Source organism: Protobothrops mucrosquamatus, unplaced genomic scaffold, assembly GCF_001527695.2.
Source record: "Protobothrops mucrosquamatus isolate PMUCROS unplaced genomic scaffold, P.Mucros_1.0 scaffold3925, whole genome shotgun sequence".
NCBI classification, from domain to species: domain Eukaryota; kingdom Metazoa; phylum Chordata; class Lepidosauria; order Squamata; family Viperidae; genus Protobothrops; species Protobothrops mucrosquamatus.
The window spans coordinates 87,581-103,290 of record NW_015389869.1 but is presented as its reverse complement, the minus strand read 5'-3'; the positions used below and the strand labels follow the sequence as shown (position 1 = coordinate 103,290).

General features: G+C 44.9%; 1 protein-coding gene across 1 annotated transcript in view; it reads right to left on the bottom strand.

The window, feature by feature from the left end:
• The window catches only part of LOC107298370 (chloride channel protein 2), a gene marked incomplete at its 3' end in the record, with an annotated part of 38,537 nt that extends 24,706 nt beyond the window's left edge, over positions 1–13,831 (bottom strand). The window contains exons 1-3 of the mRNA XM_029286508.1: positions 13,675–13,831; positions 2,931–3,062; positions 750–878 (exon numbers count right to left, since the gene is read on the bottom strand). Coding sequence (XP_029142341.1) covers positions 750–878; positions 2,931–3,062; positions 13,675–13,831 — 418 coding nt within the window. The remainder of the gene's footprint in view (positions 1–749; positions 879–2,930; positions 3,063–13,674) is intronic.
• Positions 13,832–15,710: the final 1,879 nt, after the last annotated feature.

The following is a 15,710-nucleotide window of genomic DNA, read 5'->3' as shown; positions in this document are numbered from 1 at the left end:
AGAGAGAAGAGAAGAGAAGAGAAGAGGAGGGAGAGAGAGAAGAGAAGAGAAGGAGGGAGAGAGAGGAGAGGAGAGAAGAGAAGAGAAGGAGGGAGAGAGAGGAGAGGAGAGGAGAAGAGAAGGAGGGAGAGGGAGGAGAGGAGAGGAGAGGAGAGGAGAGGAGAGGAGAGAAGAGAAGAGAAGAGAAGAGAAGAGAAGAGAAGAGAAGAGAAGAGAAGAGAGAGAAAGAGAGAGATGGATGAGGCAGAAAAGAAAAACCGGAAAGAGACTTCCTGGAAAAAACTCTTCTCATTCAGGATCAATGCCCACACAACCCATTCAACTATTTAACTTAGCCACTTCAAGATATATGGACTTCATCTCCCAGAATTCCCCAGCCAGCAGGCTTCCAGCTGTGTAAATCTTCTGCAAGCATGGGCTATGGATCTGCTTCTTAGGATTCAGGGCAGTGAATACCTTGGTTTCGTTCCCCTCTGAGGGAACAGAGGGATCACTCAAATACAGAGAAAACCTTTAAGGTTTTGGCAGAGGAAGGGGATCTGTTGGGCAGAAAGAACCACCTTTCAGGAGACTTCCCTGAGTTTGGGTCTCTGATGGATTCGGACCTTCCTTGTCCCCAGGCATTCCATTAGGGATCAGAAAAGAAAGGGGCCGGGCACAAGGTGGATTCCCAGCTGTGTGCCTTCCAAACAGCTGGGCTTCCTCCAAAGCAGCTCCTTCCTTTCCCACCTCTCCAGATCAGCACTCACCCACCGCCTGCGGGGCTAAGATCTGAGTAAAGCCAGCAGAGAAAGTGATGAGCACAATGGGGTAGGTAATCCAAGCCATGTATTGCAAGAAGACGTTGGTATCCAACCCGCCGTACATCCACTTCTGGGCTGCAAGAGTCAAGGAGAGAGAGAGAGAGAGAGAGAGAAATGGGTTACTTGTCAATCCACAGGAGATAAATCTCCAGGTTAAGTTGTCACCACGCAGGAAACTAAGCTAAAGTCATGCTTTTGCCCAGAAAAGACCACTTTTTCAGCATCTTCCCCCAGAAATTGGAATGGCCCCAATCCTGTTAGCCTAGGGGTAGGCAACCTTGGTTCTTTTATGACTCGTGGACTTCAACTCCCAGAATTCCTGAGCCAGCATGGGGGAACTATGGCCCCCTCATGACTGGTGGACTTCAACTCCCAGAATTCCTGAGCCAGCATGGCTCAGCTTGGAAACCTCTTCCTTTCCCCTCAGCATGGCTGGCTCAGGAATTCTGGGAGTTGAAGTCCACGAGTCATAAAAGAGCCAAGGTTGCCTACCTCTGTGTTAGCCTATTGCAAGGCGCTGAAGTCCAGGCTGTTTCCCCAGGCCTTTGGATCAGAGGGATGGATGAGCTGGACTTAACGGATGTGTTTTTGTCTGCAAGTGGGGTTATTGTTTGTCCTTAAGACAGCACTACCAATAGCACTTAGACTTACATACCGCTTCACAGTGCTTTACAGCCCTCTCTAAGCAGTTTACAGAGTCAGCATATTTGCCACCAACAATCTGGGTCCTCATTTTGCTAACCTCGGAAGGATGGAAGGCTGAGTCAACCTTGAGCCGATCAGGATCGAACTTTAGACTGTGGGCAGAGTTAGCCTGCAGTTCTGCATTCTAACCACTGCGCCATCACGGCTCTATGTCAGGTATGGGGGGGGGTTTCTATGCTTTAATTATTGTAAACTGCTCAGGATCGCAATAAAAAATAAAATAATATATAATAAAAATACAAATAAAATAATAAAAGTCCTTGACTTAAGTCAAGCTCTTGGCCACCAGCCCACACATTTGGCTATTTGCAATGTCCCAGAGTCTTATGAGTGCTTTTTACGACATTTTTGCTGTAAACAGGCATTTACTTCTGGGTTTGTTTGTGGGGGTTTTTTTGCAAAAAAGGCCCACAGTGACCATCACTTTACGACCACTGTGTTCACTTTATGACTGTCACATTTACATAACAAATGCCACAAGAAAGGTTGTCAGAATGAGTGTAGTCACATGGCCACCCACTTTACAACCGTCACAACTGACAACCACAATGGACAGGCTCCATTACAGTCACATGTTGAAAATAAAATAAACTAAAAAAAAAATAAAATAAAATAAAACAAAGTAAAATATAAAATTAAAATAAAATAAAATAAAAAAGCAAAATAAAAAAATATAAAATAAAATAAAATAATAAAATAAAAAATAAAATAAAATAAAATAAAATAAAGAAATAATAAAACAAAACAAAATAAAATAATAAAATAAAACAAAATAAAATAAAATATAAAAATAAAATAAAATAAAAATAATAAAATAAAATAAAACAAAGTAAAATATAAAAAGCAAAATAAAAAATAAAAAACAAAATATAAAATAAAATAATAAAATAAAATAATAAAATAAAATAATAAATAAAATAAAATAAAAAATAATAAAATAAATACAATAAAATGAAATAAAATAATAAAATAAATAAAATAAAACGAAACAAAATGAAATGAAACAAAATAATAAAATAAATAAAATAAAATAAAACAAAGTAAAATATAAAATTAAAATAAAATAAAAAATAAAAAGCAAAATAAAAAATAAAATAAAATAAAATAATAAATAAAATAAAATAAAAAATAATAAAATAAAATAAATACAATAAAATAAAATAAAATAGTAAAATGAAAAAATGAAACAAAACAAAACAAAATAATAAAATAAATAAAATATAATAAAATATAATAATAAAATAAATAAAATATAATAAAATATAATAATAAAATAAAATAAAATAAAATAAAATAATAACATAAAATAAAATAAAATAATAAAATTAAAAAAAAATAAATGGCCTCCTCTTAGAAGTCTTGCGCTCCAGAGTCCTAGCCCAGGAGTTCTGCCTTTGCAGTCATAATCTACAATCTTCTTACCTTGCAGGCAAGTTGCTATAGCAAAGTCCATGGCCCAGCTTACCAAGGCCATCAGCAGACCCAACAGGATCAGGAAGATCCAGTCTTCGCCCACTTTGGAGATGAGGAACTTTTGGCACCGCACAGTACAGACTGCAAGAAAAAGAGAGAAAGGGACAGATGAGAAATGGGACATCCATGGGGCTGCATCGCAGAGCAGTTGGGATACAGGAGAAAACTGCACTTGTCCATTGCTATGGAAATAATTCACTTTCAGAGCAAGTACAGGATGAGAGTGGCAGAAATACAAATATTTTGATAGGGAATATGAGCAAAAAGGGAACAAAAACAGGAAAAACTTGCAGTATTTAGATACAGGTGTAAAATATCTCTTAGCATTTAGTACTCCATTTAGTACTTCTTCTTCTTCTTCTTCCTTCTTCTTCTTCTTCTTCTTCTTCTTCTTCTTCTTCTTCTTCTTCTTCTTCTTCTTCTTCTTCTTCTTCTTCTTATTATTATTATTATTATTATTATTATTATTATTATTATTATTATTATTATTATTATTATTATTTCTCAAAGAAATTAAATCTGAAAAAGTACCAATGAAGAAAAAAACTAGGGACAGTGGGGAAGGCTAAATGCAGTCCTTCTTATCAAGGAATTAGATAAAGAGGATCTCAGATATTACCAAGCATCAAAACCTGGAAAGATATTAAAACAGTAAACCAGTCCATTTAGAAGCATCTTGAAGAATAACAGAATAACAGAGTTGGAAGGGACCTTGGAGGTCTTCTAGTCCAGCCCCCTGCTCAGGCAGGAAACCCTATACCATTTCAGACAAAGGGCTGTCCAGTCTCTTCTTAAAAACCTCCAGTGTTGGAAGCATTCACCGCTTCTGGAGGCAGGTGGTTCCAATGGTTAATTGTTCTGTCAGGAAGTTTCTCCTTAGTTCTAGGTTGCTTCTCTCCTTGATGAGTTTCCACCCATTGCTTCTTGTCCTGCCTTCAGGTGTTCTGGAGAATAGGTTGACTCCCTCTTCTTTGTGGCAGCCCCTCAAATATTGGAACACTGTTATCATATCACCCCTAGTCCTTCTCTTCATTAGACAGTAGACATTTCCAATTCCAGCAACTGTTCTTCATATGTTTTAGCCTTCAGTCCCCTAATCATCTTTGTTGAACGAGTCTGCCCTAAGAATTTATCCTTTTTTTTTTTTGCACTGTTATGTAATATAACTTTAATGAGGAGGTAGACTTCATAATGCTAAACAAGATCCAAAAGTTTCTTTCAAAGTACATCGGACTAAGACTAGATTCTGAAAACTCACTAGGTTTCATTCAGCAAAAATAATTAGAATGACTAGTTGGCCAAAATTGTAAGCAAGTTTGACCATTGCGGGCATTTTGTGTCAGCTATCTTCATCAAGCTCCGTTCGTCCTCTTTCGGCCAAGCCATTCATGTAATCCTTGGAAGGCAACCAAAATTGTTGCCAAACTCTAACTTTCAATGTGAAAGAAGAAGAAAGTTATTGAAACCCCCAGGAAGCCAGCCTAATGAATTGCATCTAATTTGTTAACCATCTTGAAAACAAATCAGAACAAATTTCAGCCGACGTTTTTGTCCTGCCATTGACCATTTGGGGCAACATGAGGCCCAAATATGAAGCTTTGCCCTCCCCCCCCCCAAAGTGATGGAGTTATAAAACACAGGTAGTCCTTGTCTTACAGCCATCGGTTTAGTAAGCAAAATTAATGGGGAATCGAGATTCACTTAGCAACCATGTTACTAATTTAACAGCTGCACTGATTTACTTAACAACTGTGGTGAGAAAGGTCGTAAAATGGGGCAAAATTCACTTAACAAATGTCTCGCTTAGCAGCATAATTTGGGGCACAATATAAGTCAAGGACTATCTGTAGTCCAAGGCTAGTCCAACCACTACAGACTGGGCCGTTTTGACTCAGTGGTCCAGGATTTAAATCAGAGACTGCGGGACTCAAAATTGTTACTGACTTATCTTCAGTGCCAGGATTCATGATTCTGACTAACACCACTTATCTATAGATAAAGGAATAGACTGTTTCTCCATCCAAGGTTTATACTTTGTTACTTCTCAATCAACTAGGCCAGAAGATGGAGAGCAACATGCAGTTAGAAAGCTGTGATAACAGACCCTCCTTCAGATGAAGAGTCCTCATTTCCCCTCATGTGGCCTTCAATTTCCCAGGATTACCTGCTCGATTCAGAATACTTTTGCAGGAAACTGGCCTTTACTACAATGGGTTCGTTTAACGGTCAATCAATCACTCAATCAATTAATCAATCAGAATAGAACTGGAAGGGACCTTGGAGGTCTTCTAGTCCAGGGCTTTTCAATCTTTTCACCCATTGTACCACTTTTAGGATATGGCAATATCCGACTACCACCAGTCGCCTAGCAAGGTGTCAAAAACTTGATGACCAAAAAAAAAAAAGGAAAAAAGTGATAAAGTACAGGTAGTCCTCGACTTACAACAGTTCGCTTAGTGACTGAAGGCACTGAAAAAAGTGCCCCTCAAGCCACAGCCGAGCAAGACACCTGCCTGCCTGCCTGCCTGGCGGCACTCTTCCTCCTGTCCGAGGTTTTCATTGTTGTGAGCATTTCTGTTGAGGATTGGCAGTGGAGGTGGGGGGGTGTTTGGTTTTTATTCCCCCCGTCTGCTGGGTGGTTGCAGCAGGTTTTGGTCACTTCACATGACCCTGGGACACTGTGACCGTCATAAATATGAATCAGTTGCCAAGCATCTGAATGTAAATCACAAGACCCTGGAGATGGTGCAACATTCCAGCTGATCGGTGCTTCTTCTGGGCTCAGCAGAAGCGCCAGGATCAGCGCCGAGCTCCAACTGGAGCCTGGTGCTGATCCTGGCACTTCCGCTGAGCCCTGACAGCCCTGCAGCTCCAGCCATCTCTCGCTCAGGCTTGTGCGGTGCTGCCACCAGTTCAGATCATTCCTCTCCCCCGCTACCACTTTTCTAGGATGGTCGCATACCACCTGCCAGGTGCCAATGTACCAAAGGTGGTACCCGTACCACTGGTTGAAAAGCCCTGTTCTAGTCCAACCCCCTGTTCAAGCAGGAGACCCTGTCCAGTCTCTTTTTGAAAACTTCCAGTGATGGAGCACCCACAACTTCTGGAGGCAGGGCTGTTCCACTGGTTAATTGTCCTCACTGTTAGGAAGTTTCTCCTTAATTCCAGGTTGCTTCTCTCCTTGATTAGTTTCCATCCACTGTTTCTTGTCTTGCTTTCTGGTGCTTTGGAAAATAAGTTGACCCCCTCTTCTTTGGGGCAGCCCCTCAAATCTTGGAATACTGCTATCATGTCCCCCCCCTAGTCCTTCTTTTCTCTAGACTGGCCACACCCAGTTCCTGCAACTGTTCTTCGTATGTTTTAGTCCCCAGGCCTTTAATCATCTTGGTTGCTCTTCTCTGAATTTTTCCAAGATCTTTTTTGTAACGTGGTGACCAAAACCGAATGCAGCATTCCAGGCGTGGCCTCACTAAGCTTTTATAAAGCGATATTAATACTTCACCTGATTTTCATTCAACGACTGCATTTAGCTTTACGACCACCACCACACACACACACAAAGCAGGCTCCATTGAGGCCATAAGCCAAGGATGACTGTATTTTATGAACTCAGCCTTAGTTGGCTGGCTAGATTCATCCTGCCTCGTTCTACCTCCACGGGCATTTCCTGGCATGACATGACACTAAAGAGTCAAAACACACCAGAGTATTTCTGCTTTTTTTTTTCCAGGTTTGGGCAGAGCAGAAGTGTACATCTGAACCAGCTTGGTCCTTTGATACTCAAACAGCTGAAGACACTTCCAGATGTCCCCCATCTGGCTGACCACTGCCGCCTGGGGTGAGCCGAGAGGCCAGTCCCAAATTCTGACTTCATGAGTAAGCCTACGGCCGGCCATCCTCTTACTCCATTGCTATGACAGCTGTCGGAAGCCAACAGCTGGGCTCCAAGGGGTGTGTGTGTGTGTGCTTGTGTGTGTGGCATGGATGCACCTCCGGTTAAGAAAACAGCCTCTTGCTCTCCTGCCCATCTGGTCACAGGAGGTAGCCACTCGAGCAGAGGAGAGGAAAGCGGTCACAGCCAAGGCCACACCAGGACACGGTCCATCTCCTGTGGCTGCCTCCGCGAGTTGGCAACATTTAAACAGGGAAACAGCCTCAAGAACAAGGCAAGCTGTGATTGCAACAGTTGCTAAGGGATTTAGGAAGAGCCAGATCCCACAGACAATGTGTGTTTGTGTGTGTGTGGGTTTGTGTGTTTGGCCAAGCTTTTGGCAACGGGGAGTCTAGATGGTTATAAAACTGGAAGGGGCTGTTGCAAAACGTTATTTCCTATCCGTCTTTTTGGGAGGACCAATGCATCTTTGTTAAAAATCAAGCCGTCAAAGGAGGAATGTACCACCGAGCGAACCCAGGGGTGGGCATGCATGCTTCCTGGACTGAACCATGTCTGAACGGAGCAACTGCAGATTCCAGGAGGCCAAAGGAGCTATGGATGAAAAATTGAAGGCTCACGGACCCACACATTGTGTCATGCTTAAAACAGACACAACCCTACAGCCGGTCCTCGACTTACCACAGTTTGTTTAGCAACTGTTCAAAGTGACAACGGCCCTGAAAAAAATGCGACTGACGACCATTTTTCACACTTACGACCCTTGCAGCCTCCACGTGGTCCAAATTCTGATCTTTGGCAATTGTCTCATATTTACGACGGTCGCAGCGTCCTTCTTTTGCGACCTTCTGACGAGCAAAGTCAATGGGGAAGGAGCCAGACTCTCTTAACAATCACGGCGATTCACTTCACAACTCTTGACAGGAAAGGTCGTAAAAGGGGGCAAAATTCGCTTCACAACCGTCTCGGTTAGCAGCGGAAATTTGGGGCTCAGTTGTGGCCGTACGTCGAGGACTATCTGTACTGTCAGTAAAAATCCAGTTTGGCAGAATGTTGTAGGCGACAACAGCGTCCGTTGCTGAGGAAGATGGCCAGCAGAACTGTAGCCAAACATCCCAGCTGCTCCCTCCACCAAAATAACTTTTCCATTAAACTCTTCCTTTTGTTAAAGAAATTGGCCTGTCCACCATCTCACTTTGAACCTGGAATCACACAGTGCAGACAGTCCTCAGCTTATGACCACAATGGAGCCCCAAATTTCCACTGCTAAGCAAGGCAGTGGATAACTGGAGTTGCGCCCCATTTTATGATCTTTTTGCCACAACGGTTAAGCCAAGGGACTTCAACCTTGGCCCTTTCATGACTTGTGGACTTCAACTCCCAGAATTCCTCAGCCAGGCACGCGTGCCTGGCTGAGGAATTCTGGGAGTTGAAGTCCACAAGTCATAAAAGGGCCAAGTTTGAAGACCCCTGGGTTAAGTGAATCACTGCAGGTATTGATTCATGTGGTTGTTTGGTGAATCTGGCTTGCCCCATTGTCGTCGCTTATCGGAAGCCGGCGGCGAAGGTTACAAAGGGTTGATCACATGACCCTGAGGCACTGCAACGGTCGTTAATAAACGCCACCTATCAAATGCCCTCATTTTGATCCCGTGGCTACAGGGAGGCTGCAATGATCATCAATGTGAAAAACAGTCGTGTTGCCTTTTTTTTCAGTGCCGTTGTCACTTCAAACGGTCACTAAATGAACGGTTGTTAAGTCGAGGAGTATCCAGTGACTTAACCAGGTCACCGAAATAAACAGAAGCTGCAGACACAAGAACTAAACTTGATGCTGCCACAAAGAAAAGGGGGGGAATCAACCTATTCTCCAAAGCTCCTGAAGGCAAGATAAGAAGCTGTGGATGGAAACCAATCGAGGAGAGAACCAACCTAAAAATAAGGAGGAATTTCCTGACAGTTAGAACAATTAACCAGTGGAACGACTTGCCTCCAGAAGTTGTGGGTGCTCCATTATTGGAGGTTTTTAAGAAGAGATTGGACAGCCATTTGTCTCAATTGGTGTAGGGCAGGGGTAGGCAACCTTGGCTCTTTTATGACTCGTGGACTTCAACTCCCAGAATTCCTGAGCCAGCATGGCTCAGCTTGGAAACCTCTCCCTTTCCCCTCAGCATGGCTGGCTCAGGAATTCTGGGAGTTGAAGTCCACGAGTCATAAAAGAGCCAAGGTTGCCTACCCCTGGTGTAGGGTCTCCTGCTTGGACTAGAACAGAGGTCCCCAACCTTTTGGGCACCAGTTCTGTGGAGAAAGGTTTTTCCATGGACCAGAGAGTGCGTGGTTTTGTGTGCTGCCTGCATCCCATGGATGGGGCTTTGCTTGTTTGTGCAGACCGGTTGTTGGTATGCCGCAGCCCAGTACCGGTCCACAGACTGGGGGTTGGGGACCTCTGGACTAGAAGACCTGCAAGGTCCTTTCCAACTCTGTCATTCTGTTATTCTATATACTCAATTTTAAGCGCCCCCTCTCTTTTGGGGATGGGGGCTTAGTGTATTGTGTAACCCAGCTCTTTCAGTTTTCAGTTTGTTCACAATTCAGCATATTGTGTGAACACAACCACACGGTTTTCTCATGCATGCATTTCTTTCTGTATATAATGCCAATTTCCCAATGTCTGGTTGAGCCACCACTCCTACTCTTCCAGGCCAGAACGGTTAATCTGCATAAAACTGGGGACAAAGGTAATTGTAATCTTATATATCGGCAGGGTGTCAGATTAAATTCTGCCGCACAATCCTTCCTTTGACAGCAGCGATGTGTGACGGAATTGTGAGGAGTGGCTTCTCTTAGCCTGGGTAAATCTCTCATTGAAAAGTACCAGGTCTTCACTTGTCTCCAAGGATAGCTACACAAGACACTTAACCCTTTAGAAGCTTTTGGAAAGAGGGCAGAGAAGAGCAACAAAGATGATTAGGGGACTGGAGGCTAAAACATATGCAGAACGGTTGCAGGAATTGGGTATGTCTAGTCTAGTGAAGAGATGGACTGGGGGTGACATGATAGCAGTGTTCCAATATCTCAGGGGCTGCCCCAAAGAAGAGGGAGTCAAGCTATTCTCCAAAGCACCCGAAGGCAGGACAAGAAGCAACGGATGGAAACTAATCAAGGAGAGAAGCAACCTGGAACTAAGGAGAAATTTTCTAATGGTGAGAACAATTAATCTGTGGCACAGTTTGCCTTCAGAAGTTGTGGGTGCGCCAACACTGGAGGTTTTTAAAAAGAACCATTCTTCTGGAATGGTATAGGGCAGTGGTGGCGAACTTATGGCACGGATGCCAGAGGCGGCACTCGGAGCCCTCTCTGTGGGCACACGTACTGTTGCCCCAGCCTTGCCTGCCCCCATGACACCCTCCTCACCAGCAGCCCTCCTGGAGAAGGGTCACCCCCGAGTGTGGCCCACGCAGAGCAATGCAGTCAAGGACATGGCAGCCAGGCAGCGTAGACAAGATTCTGCCCTCACGCTCCATCGCGCACAGTTGATACTGTGGGGTGTGGGCAGAGGGCGTGGCTGCCATGGTGCTGCTGGGGGATCTGTGGCGGGCCCTGGAGGCGATGAGTGGCCCTGTGGGGAGGCGGGGTGGGGGCGGAGCAGGGACGGGGTGGGGGGTGGAGAGGGGGCGGAGCCAGTTTTTGGGCACTCGGTCTCTAAAAGGTTCGCCATCACTGGTATAGGGTCTCCTGCTTGAGCAGGGGTTGGGCTAAAAGACCTCCAAGATCTCTTCCAACTCTTGTCATTCTGTTAACCCAGCTGGTGATTTAACCAAAATGAGCACCTTACTTATGGATCTGGCCACATTCAATCCGTTGAACTAAAGGCCATCTTTTAGGACACTGGTGGCGAACCTATGGCACGGGTGCCAGAGGCGGCACTCTGAGCCCTCTCTGTGGGCACGCGTGCCGTCGCCCCAGTCCTAGGCCTTCAGCTGGGTTTTATAAAACCTTTTTACTTTAGCCCTCCGCTGCTGTGTGAAAAAAAAAAAGGTTCAATCAATCAGTCAATTTCAACTTCTCACGGGGAAAAAAAAAGATCTTGCAAAGTTGCAATTGATTGATTGAACTTTTTAGTCCCACCCAGTCTGCCGTTACCACCGCAGCCACGCCCAGCCAATGGGCCACACCCATTTGGCCACACCCAGCTAATGGGCCACGCCCACCCGGCGATGCATGTGGGTTTTGGGTTGCAGTTTGGGCACTCGGTCTCTAAAAGGTTTGCCATCACTGTTTTAGGAGAACATGATGTCCACCCGCCTTCTCTACTTCTGATTGGTGTCCAGGAATGTGTCTTTGAGACAGGAGAGTATGGGGAGGGGGCTTGGGTGGGTTCATAGACCCTACCCCAGAGATTGGCGAGGTGGGAGAGGCTTGATTATGTTGGGAGCTGAAAGTTGCAGCTCAGGCCAGTTTGAACCGCCCCACTAAATTGGATGGAAATTATCCTTTCATGCACCCACTGGGGAGAGAACGTTCTTTCTCTTTTCTGCCCTATCAAGCAGATCGCGTCCACGCACGGTGTGTGCTTCAGATCAGCGTTTCTCAATTTTGGCTGCACTTTAGGATGCATGGACTTCAACTCCCAGAATTCCCCAGGGTGAGAAATACTGCTTCAGATCTTTCCGACGCAGCCTGGGGAACCTTCTCTTGCGTTGCTCCAAGTTAAAAATTACACGCTTCCAGGATTCCTGGAAGCGTGTACTTGCCTCCATTGTCTCCGTCTCTAAAAACTCTGTAAAGCTCCGTCGTTCTCGTCAGTCCTTCATGGGGATTTAAGTTTAGCACTCCATTCTACATTCCCTTTAAAGGTTGAGCTTTTTCTACTCTGCTTTTCTTTTTTTTTTTTGTTTGAAATGTTAACTGGACTGTGTGTTCAGGAGAGAAGTAAAATGGGCAATAATGGGAATACCTCTTTTGATAAGTCAGGACTGAACAAAATCTTCTTAGAATGTGCAGAAATGGATGGATTTGACTTTAGAGATTAAAGAGAAAGAAGATTCAGTTTATTTTAGAACATGGGATAACTTTTATCAATGGCTAGGAAAACGAGCTAGTGAGAAATGAATGTGATATGTTATTTTGAATACGTACTAGTAAGAAGAATGTTATGTATTGATTAATTAATAATGTTTATGATTACTGTTTATTATAATTACTATCTATTACTATATTAACTATTGTTAGCCAAACATATGTACCCGGACAATAGTCTGTTGGCTACCCCGACCCTATTTTATCCCTAGCCCTATAAAACTCAATAACATCTTTAAAAAAAAAGTGAGCTTTTTCTAACTCTGCTTTTCATTGTTTTGTTTGAAATGTTAGCTGGACTGTGTGTTCAGGAGAGAAGTAAAATAAAGGGAATGCCTCTTTTGATAAGTCAGGACCGAACAAAATCTTCCCCAGAAAGAGGTCAGAAAGAACCAAAGAGAAAGACAAGAACTGTCTTGTTAATGTCAGACAAAGCCAAACGCATCAGCTCCGTGGTGTTGAAGAACACCTTCCAGCTCGGGAGATATTTGTGGCAGGGTCTCTCATGCTGTTCTCCCATGAGACTCGAGAAAGATCAACAGGAAATTAAATCTCTGACTGAGCTATAGAATATGCACGACTTCTTTCTGCCAAGGATTCAGCCCGGGGGCCCGAGGCAAATCAGAAAGGGACTGTGAATAGTTTGTGTATTATTCTTTACAAAGAGACAGGGAGAGAGAATATAGGAGAAAGAACTGAGAGAAGCGAACAGAAAGAACTGGTCAAAGAAGGAGCCTGGACCACCTGCACCATTGTCACCAAATTAGGCAACTTTAAAAACTTGTGGACTTCAACTCCCAGAATTCCTTAGTCAGCCATGTTTTTATCCAGGTCATTATCTTAAACTGGCCCAAATCATTATCTTAAACCAGGTGTCTTCAAATTTGGCCCTTTTATGACTTGTGGACTTCAACTCCCAGAATTCCTGAGCCAGCCATGCTGAGGGGAAAGGCAGAGGTTTCCAAGCTGAGCCATGCTGGCTCAGGAATTCTGGGAGTTGAAGTCCACCAGTCATGAAGGGGCCATAGTTCCCCCATGCTGGCTCAGGAATTCTGGGAGTTGAAGTCCACGAGTCATGAAGGAGCCATAGTTTCCCCATGCTGACTGAGGAATTCTGGGAGTTGAAGTCCACGAGTCATAAAAGAGCCAAGGTTCCCCACCCCTGACCTAGGGCGTAACTGAGCATTGCTCAAGACTTTCTTTCCTGCAGGTCTAAGAAAATGGAAGCGCAGGTAGTCCTTGACTCACAACCCTTCGTTTAGTGACCGTTTGAAATTACAACGGCACTGAGAAAAGCGACTTGCGACCATTTTTCACATTTACGGCCGTTGCAGCATCCCCGTGGTCACGTGATCAAAATTCGGCTGCTTGGCTCATATTTAGGACGCATGCATTGTCCCGGGGTCATGTGATCCCCTTTTGCGACCTTTTGACAAACAAAGTCGATGGGGAAGCCAGATTCACTTAACAACCGTGTCACTCATGTAACAACAGTGATTCACTTAACCATTACGGCAAGAAAGGTCGTAAAACGGGGGCAAAACTCACTTAATAAATGTCTCACTTAGCAACATATATTTTGGGCTCGGTTGTGGTCGTACGTCGAGGACTCTCTGTATACATAGAGTGGATCCTTTCTCCTCCTCTCCTCCCCCAGCTGCTCCCATTCAGACAGGTTGCTAGAAAGTACAAGTGCACAGGATTTAAGCCTGCCCTACTTACTACGGCAACAAGCACAGCGACCGTGGTCGTACTCCAGAAACTCGGAGGAGCGCAGCCGCTCTTTCGGGGAAAATTTCCAGCGCTCCTGCTGCAGCCGGACGCGAGCCGCTTCGTCCTTGGCAAACGCTCCCAGGTCTTGGGTGTAGCGCCCATACATCTGGGGAGAAAAGAGAAAACAACGGGTGAAGGGCACTGCCAGATGGCTGGGTCCACCTTCGTGCAGAGATCAAGAGGGAGGGTGAACCTGGCATCAGGACACTACAGAGAGAGCCAAGCCCAGACCCCTGTCCCTTTCCCCCAGAAAATCAAAACGACCTGGGCTACAATCCCACAATGCACACAACCTGGTTTCTGAATCTGCGTTCAGCGGATCACGCGCACCCAGCCTATTTAATTAGCTCACATTTGGATTGTTGTTGTTGTTCATTGTGAAGTTGTGTTCGACCCATCGCGACCCTATGGACAACATTCCTCCAGGCCTTCCTGTCCTCTACCATCTTCTGGAGTCCATTTAAGCTCACGCCTCCTGCTTCCGTGACTCCATCTAGCCACCTCATTCTCTGTCGTCCCCTTCTTCTCTTGCCCTCCATCTTTCCCAGCATGAGTCTCTTCTCCAGGGAGTCCTTCCTTCTCATTAGGTGGCCAAAGTACTTGAGTTTCAACTTCAGGATCTGGCCTTCTAAAGAACAGTCAGGGTTGATCTCTCTAGGACTGACCGGTTTGATAGCCTTGCAGTCCAGGGGACTCACAGGAGTCTTCTCCAGCACCATAGTTCAAAGGCCTTCATTCTTTGGCGCTCAGCCATACATTGCAACTGGGAAAACCATGGCCTTGACTATACGTACTTTTGTTGGCAGAATGATGTCTCTGCTTTTTAGTATGCTGTCTAGATTTGGATACACAGCGCAAATCTAAAAGAGGGTTAATTCTGTAAGCAGGTTAAACGCACTGAGTGAACACCGGAGTAGCATTTCTACGATGCCTTCCCAGCCACAGGCTGCGATACAAATTGAAGGGTCCTTGGTGCTCCCTGAGCTAGCTTGTTTTCTTGCAGATGTTTCATTACCCAACTAGGGAACACCATCAGGGCTACTAAGGAGTGGCGTTTGCTCTCTCTTTATATATAGAATATAAACGGAGAGTAAACCCCACTCCTTACTAACGCTGATGATGTTACCTAATCTGGGTAACGAAACATCTGCAAGAAAACAAGCAAGCTCAGAGAGCACCAAGGACACCTCATTTCAACCCCGAACTTACAAATATTCTCCTTTATTGGTAGCAATATGAATTGGATGGATGGATGGATGGATAACTTTTCGTAGCCCAGAATTACATCTTGCTTTCTTGAAAAAGCCTGAGTAGATGGGGGCAACAAAGAGGAGGGGGGAGCTGCATCCTACACACAGTGGTCCTCAATTTACAACAGTCCATTTAGAACCGTTCAAAGTTACAATGGCACTGAAAAAAGTGACTTACAACGGTTTTTCATACGACCATTGCAGCATCCCCACCATGGTCACATGATCAAAATTTGGTCCGTTGGCAACTAACTCATACTTATGACGGTTGCAATGTCCCGGGGTCACGTGATCCCCTTTCGCGACCTTCTGACAAGCACAGTCAATGGGAAAGCCAGGTTTCCTGTTCCTCTTTTCTCCTGAGGTCCTGTCATGGTATCTGGGAAAGACCTTGGGCAGGGGTAGGCAACCTTGGCTCTTTTATGACTCGCGGACTTCAACTCCCAGAATTCCTGAGCCAGCCATGCTGAGGGGAAAGGGAGAGGTTTCCAAGCTGAGCCATGCTGGCTCAGGAATTCTGGGAGTTATAGTCCACAAGTCATGAGGGGGCCATAGTTCCCCCATGCTGGCTCAGGAATTCTGGGAGTTGAAGTCCACGAGTCATGAGGGGGCCATAGTTCCCCCATGCTGGCTCAGGAATTCTGGGAGTTGAAGTCCACGAGTCATGAGGGGGCCATAGTTCCCCCATGCTGGCTCAGGAATTCTGGGAGTTGAAGTCCACGAGTCATGAGGGGG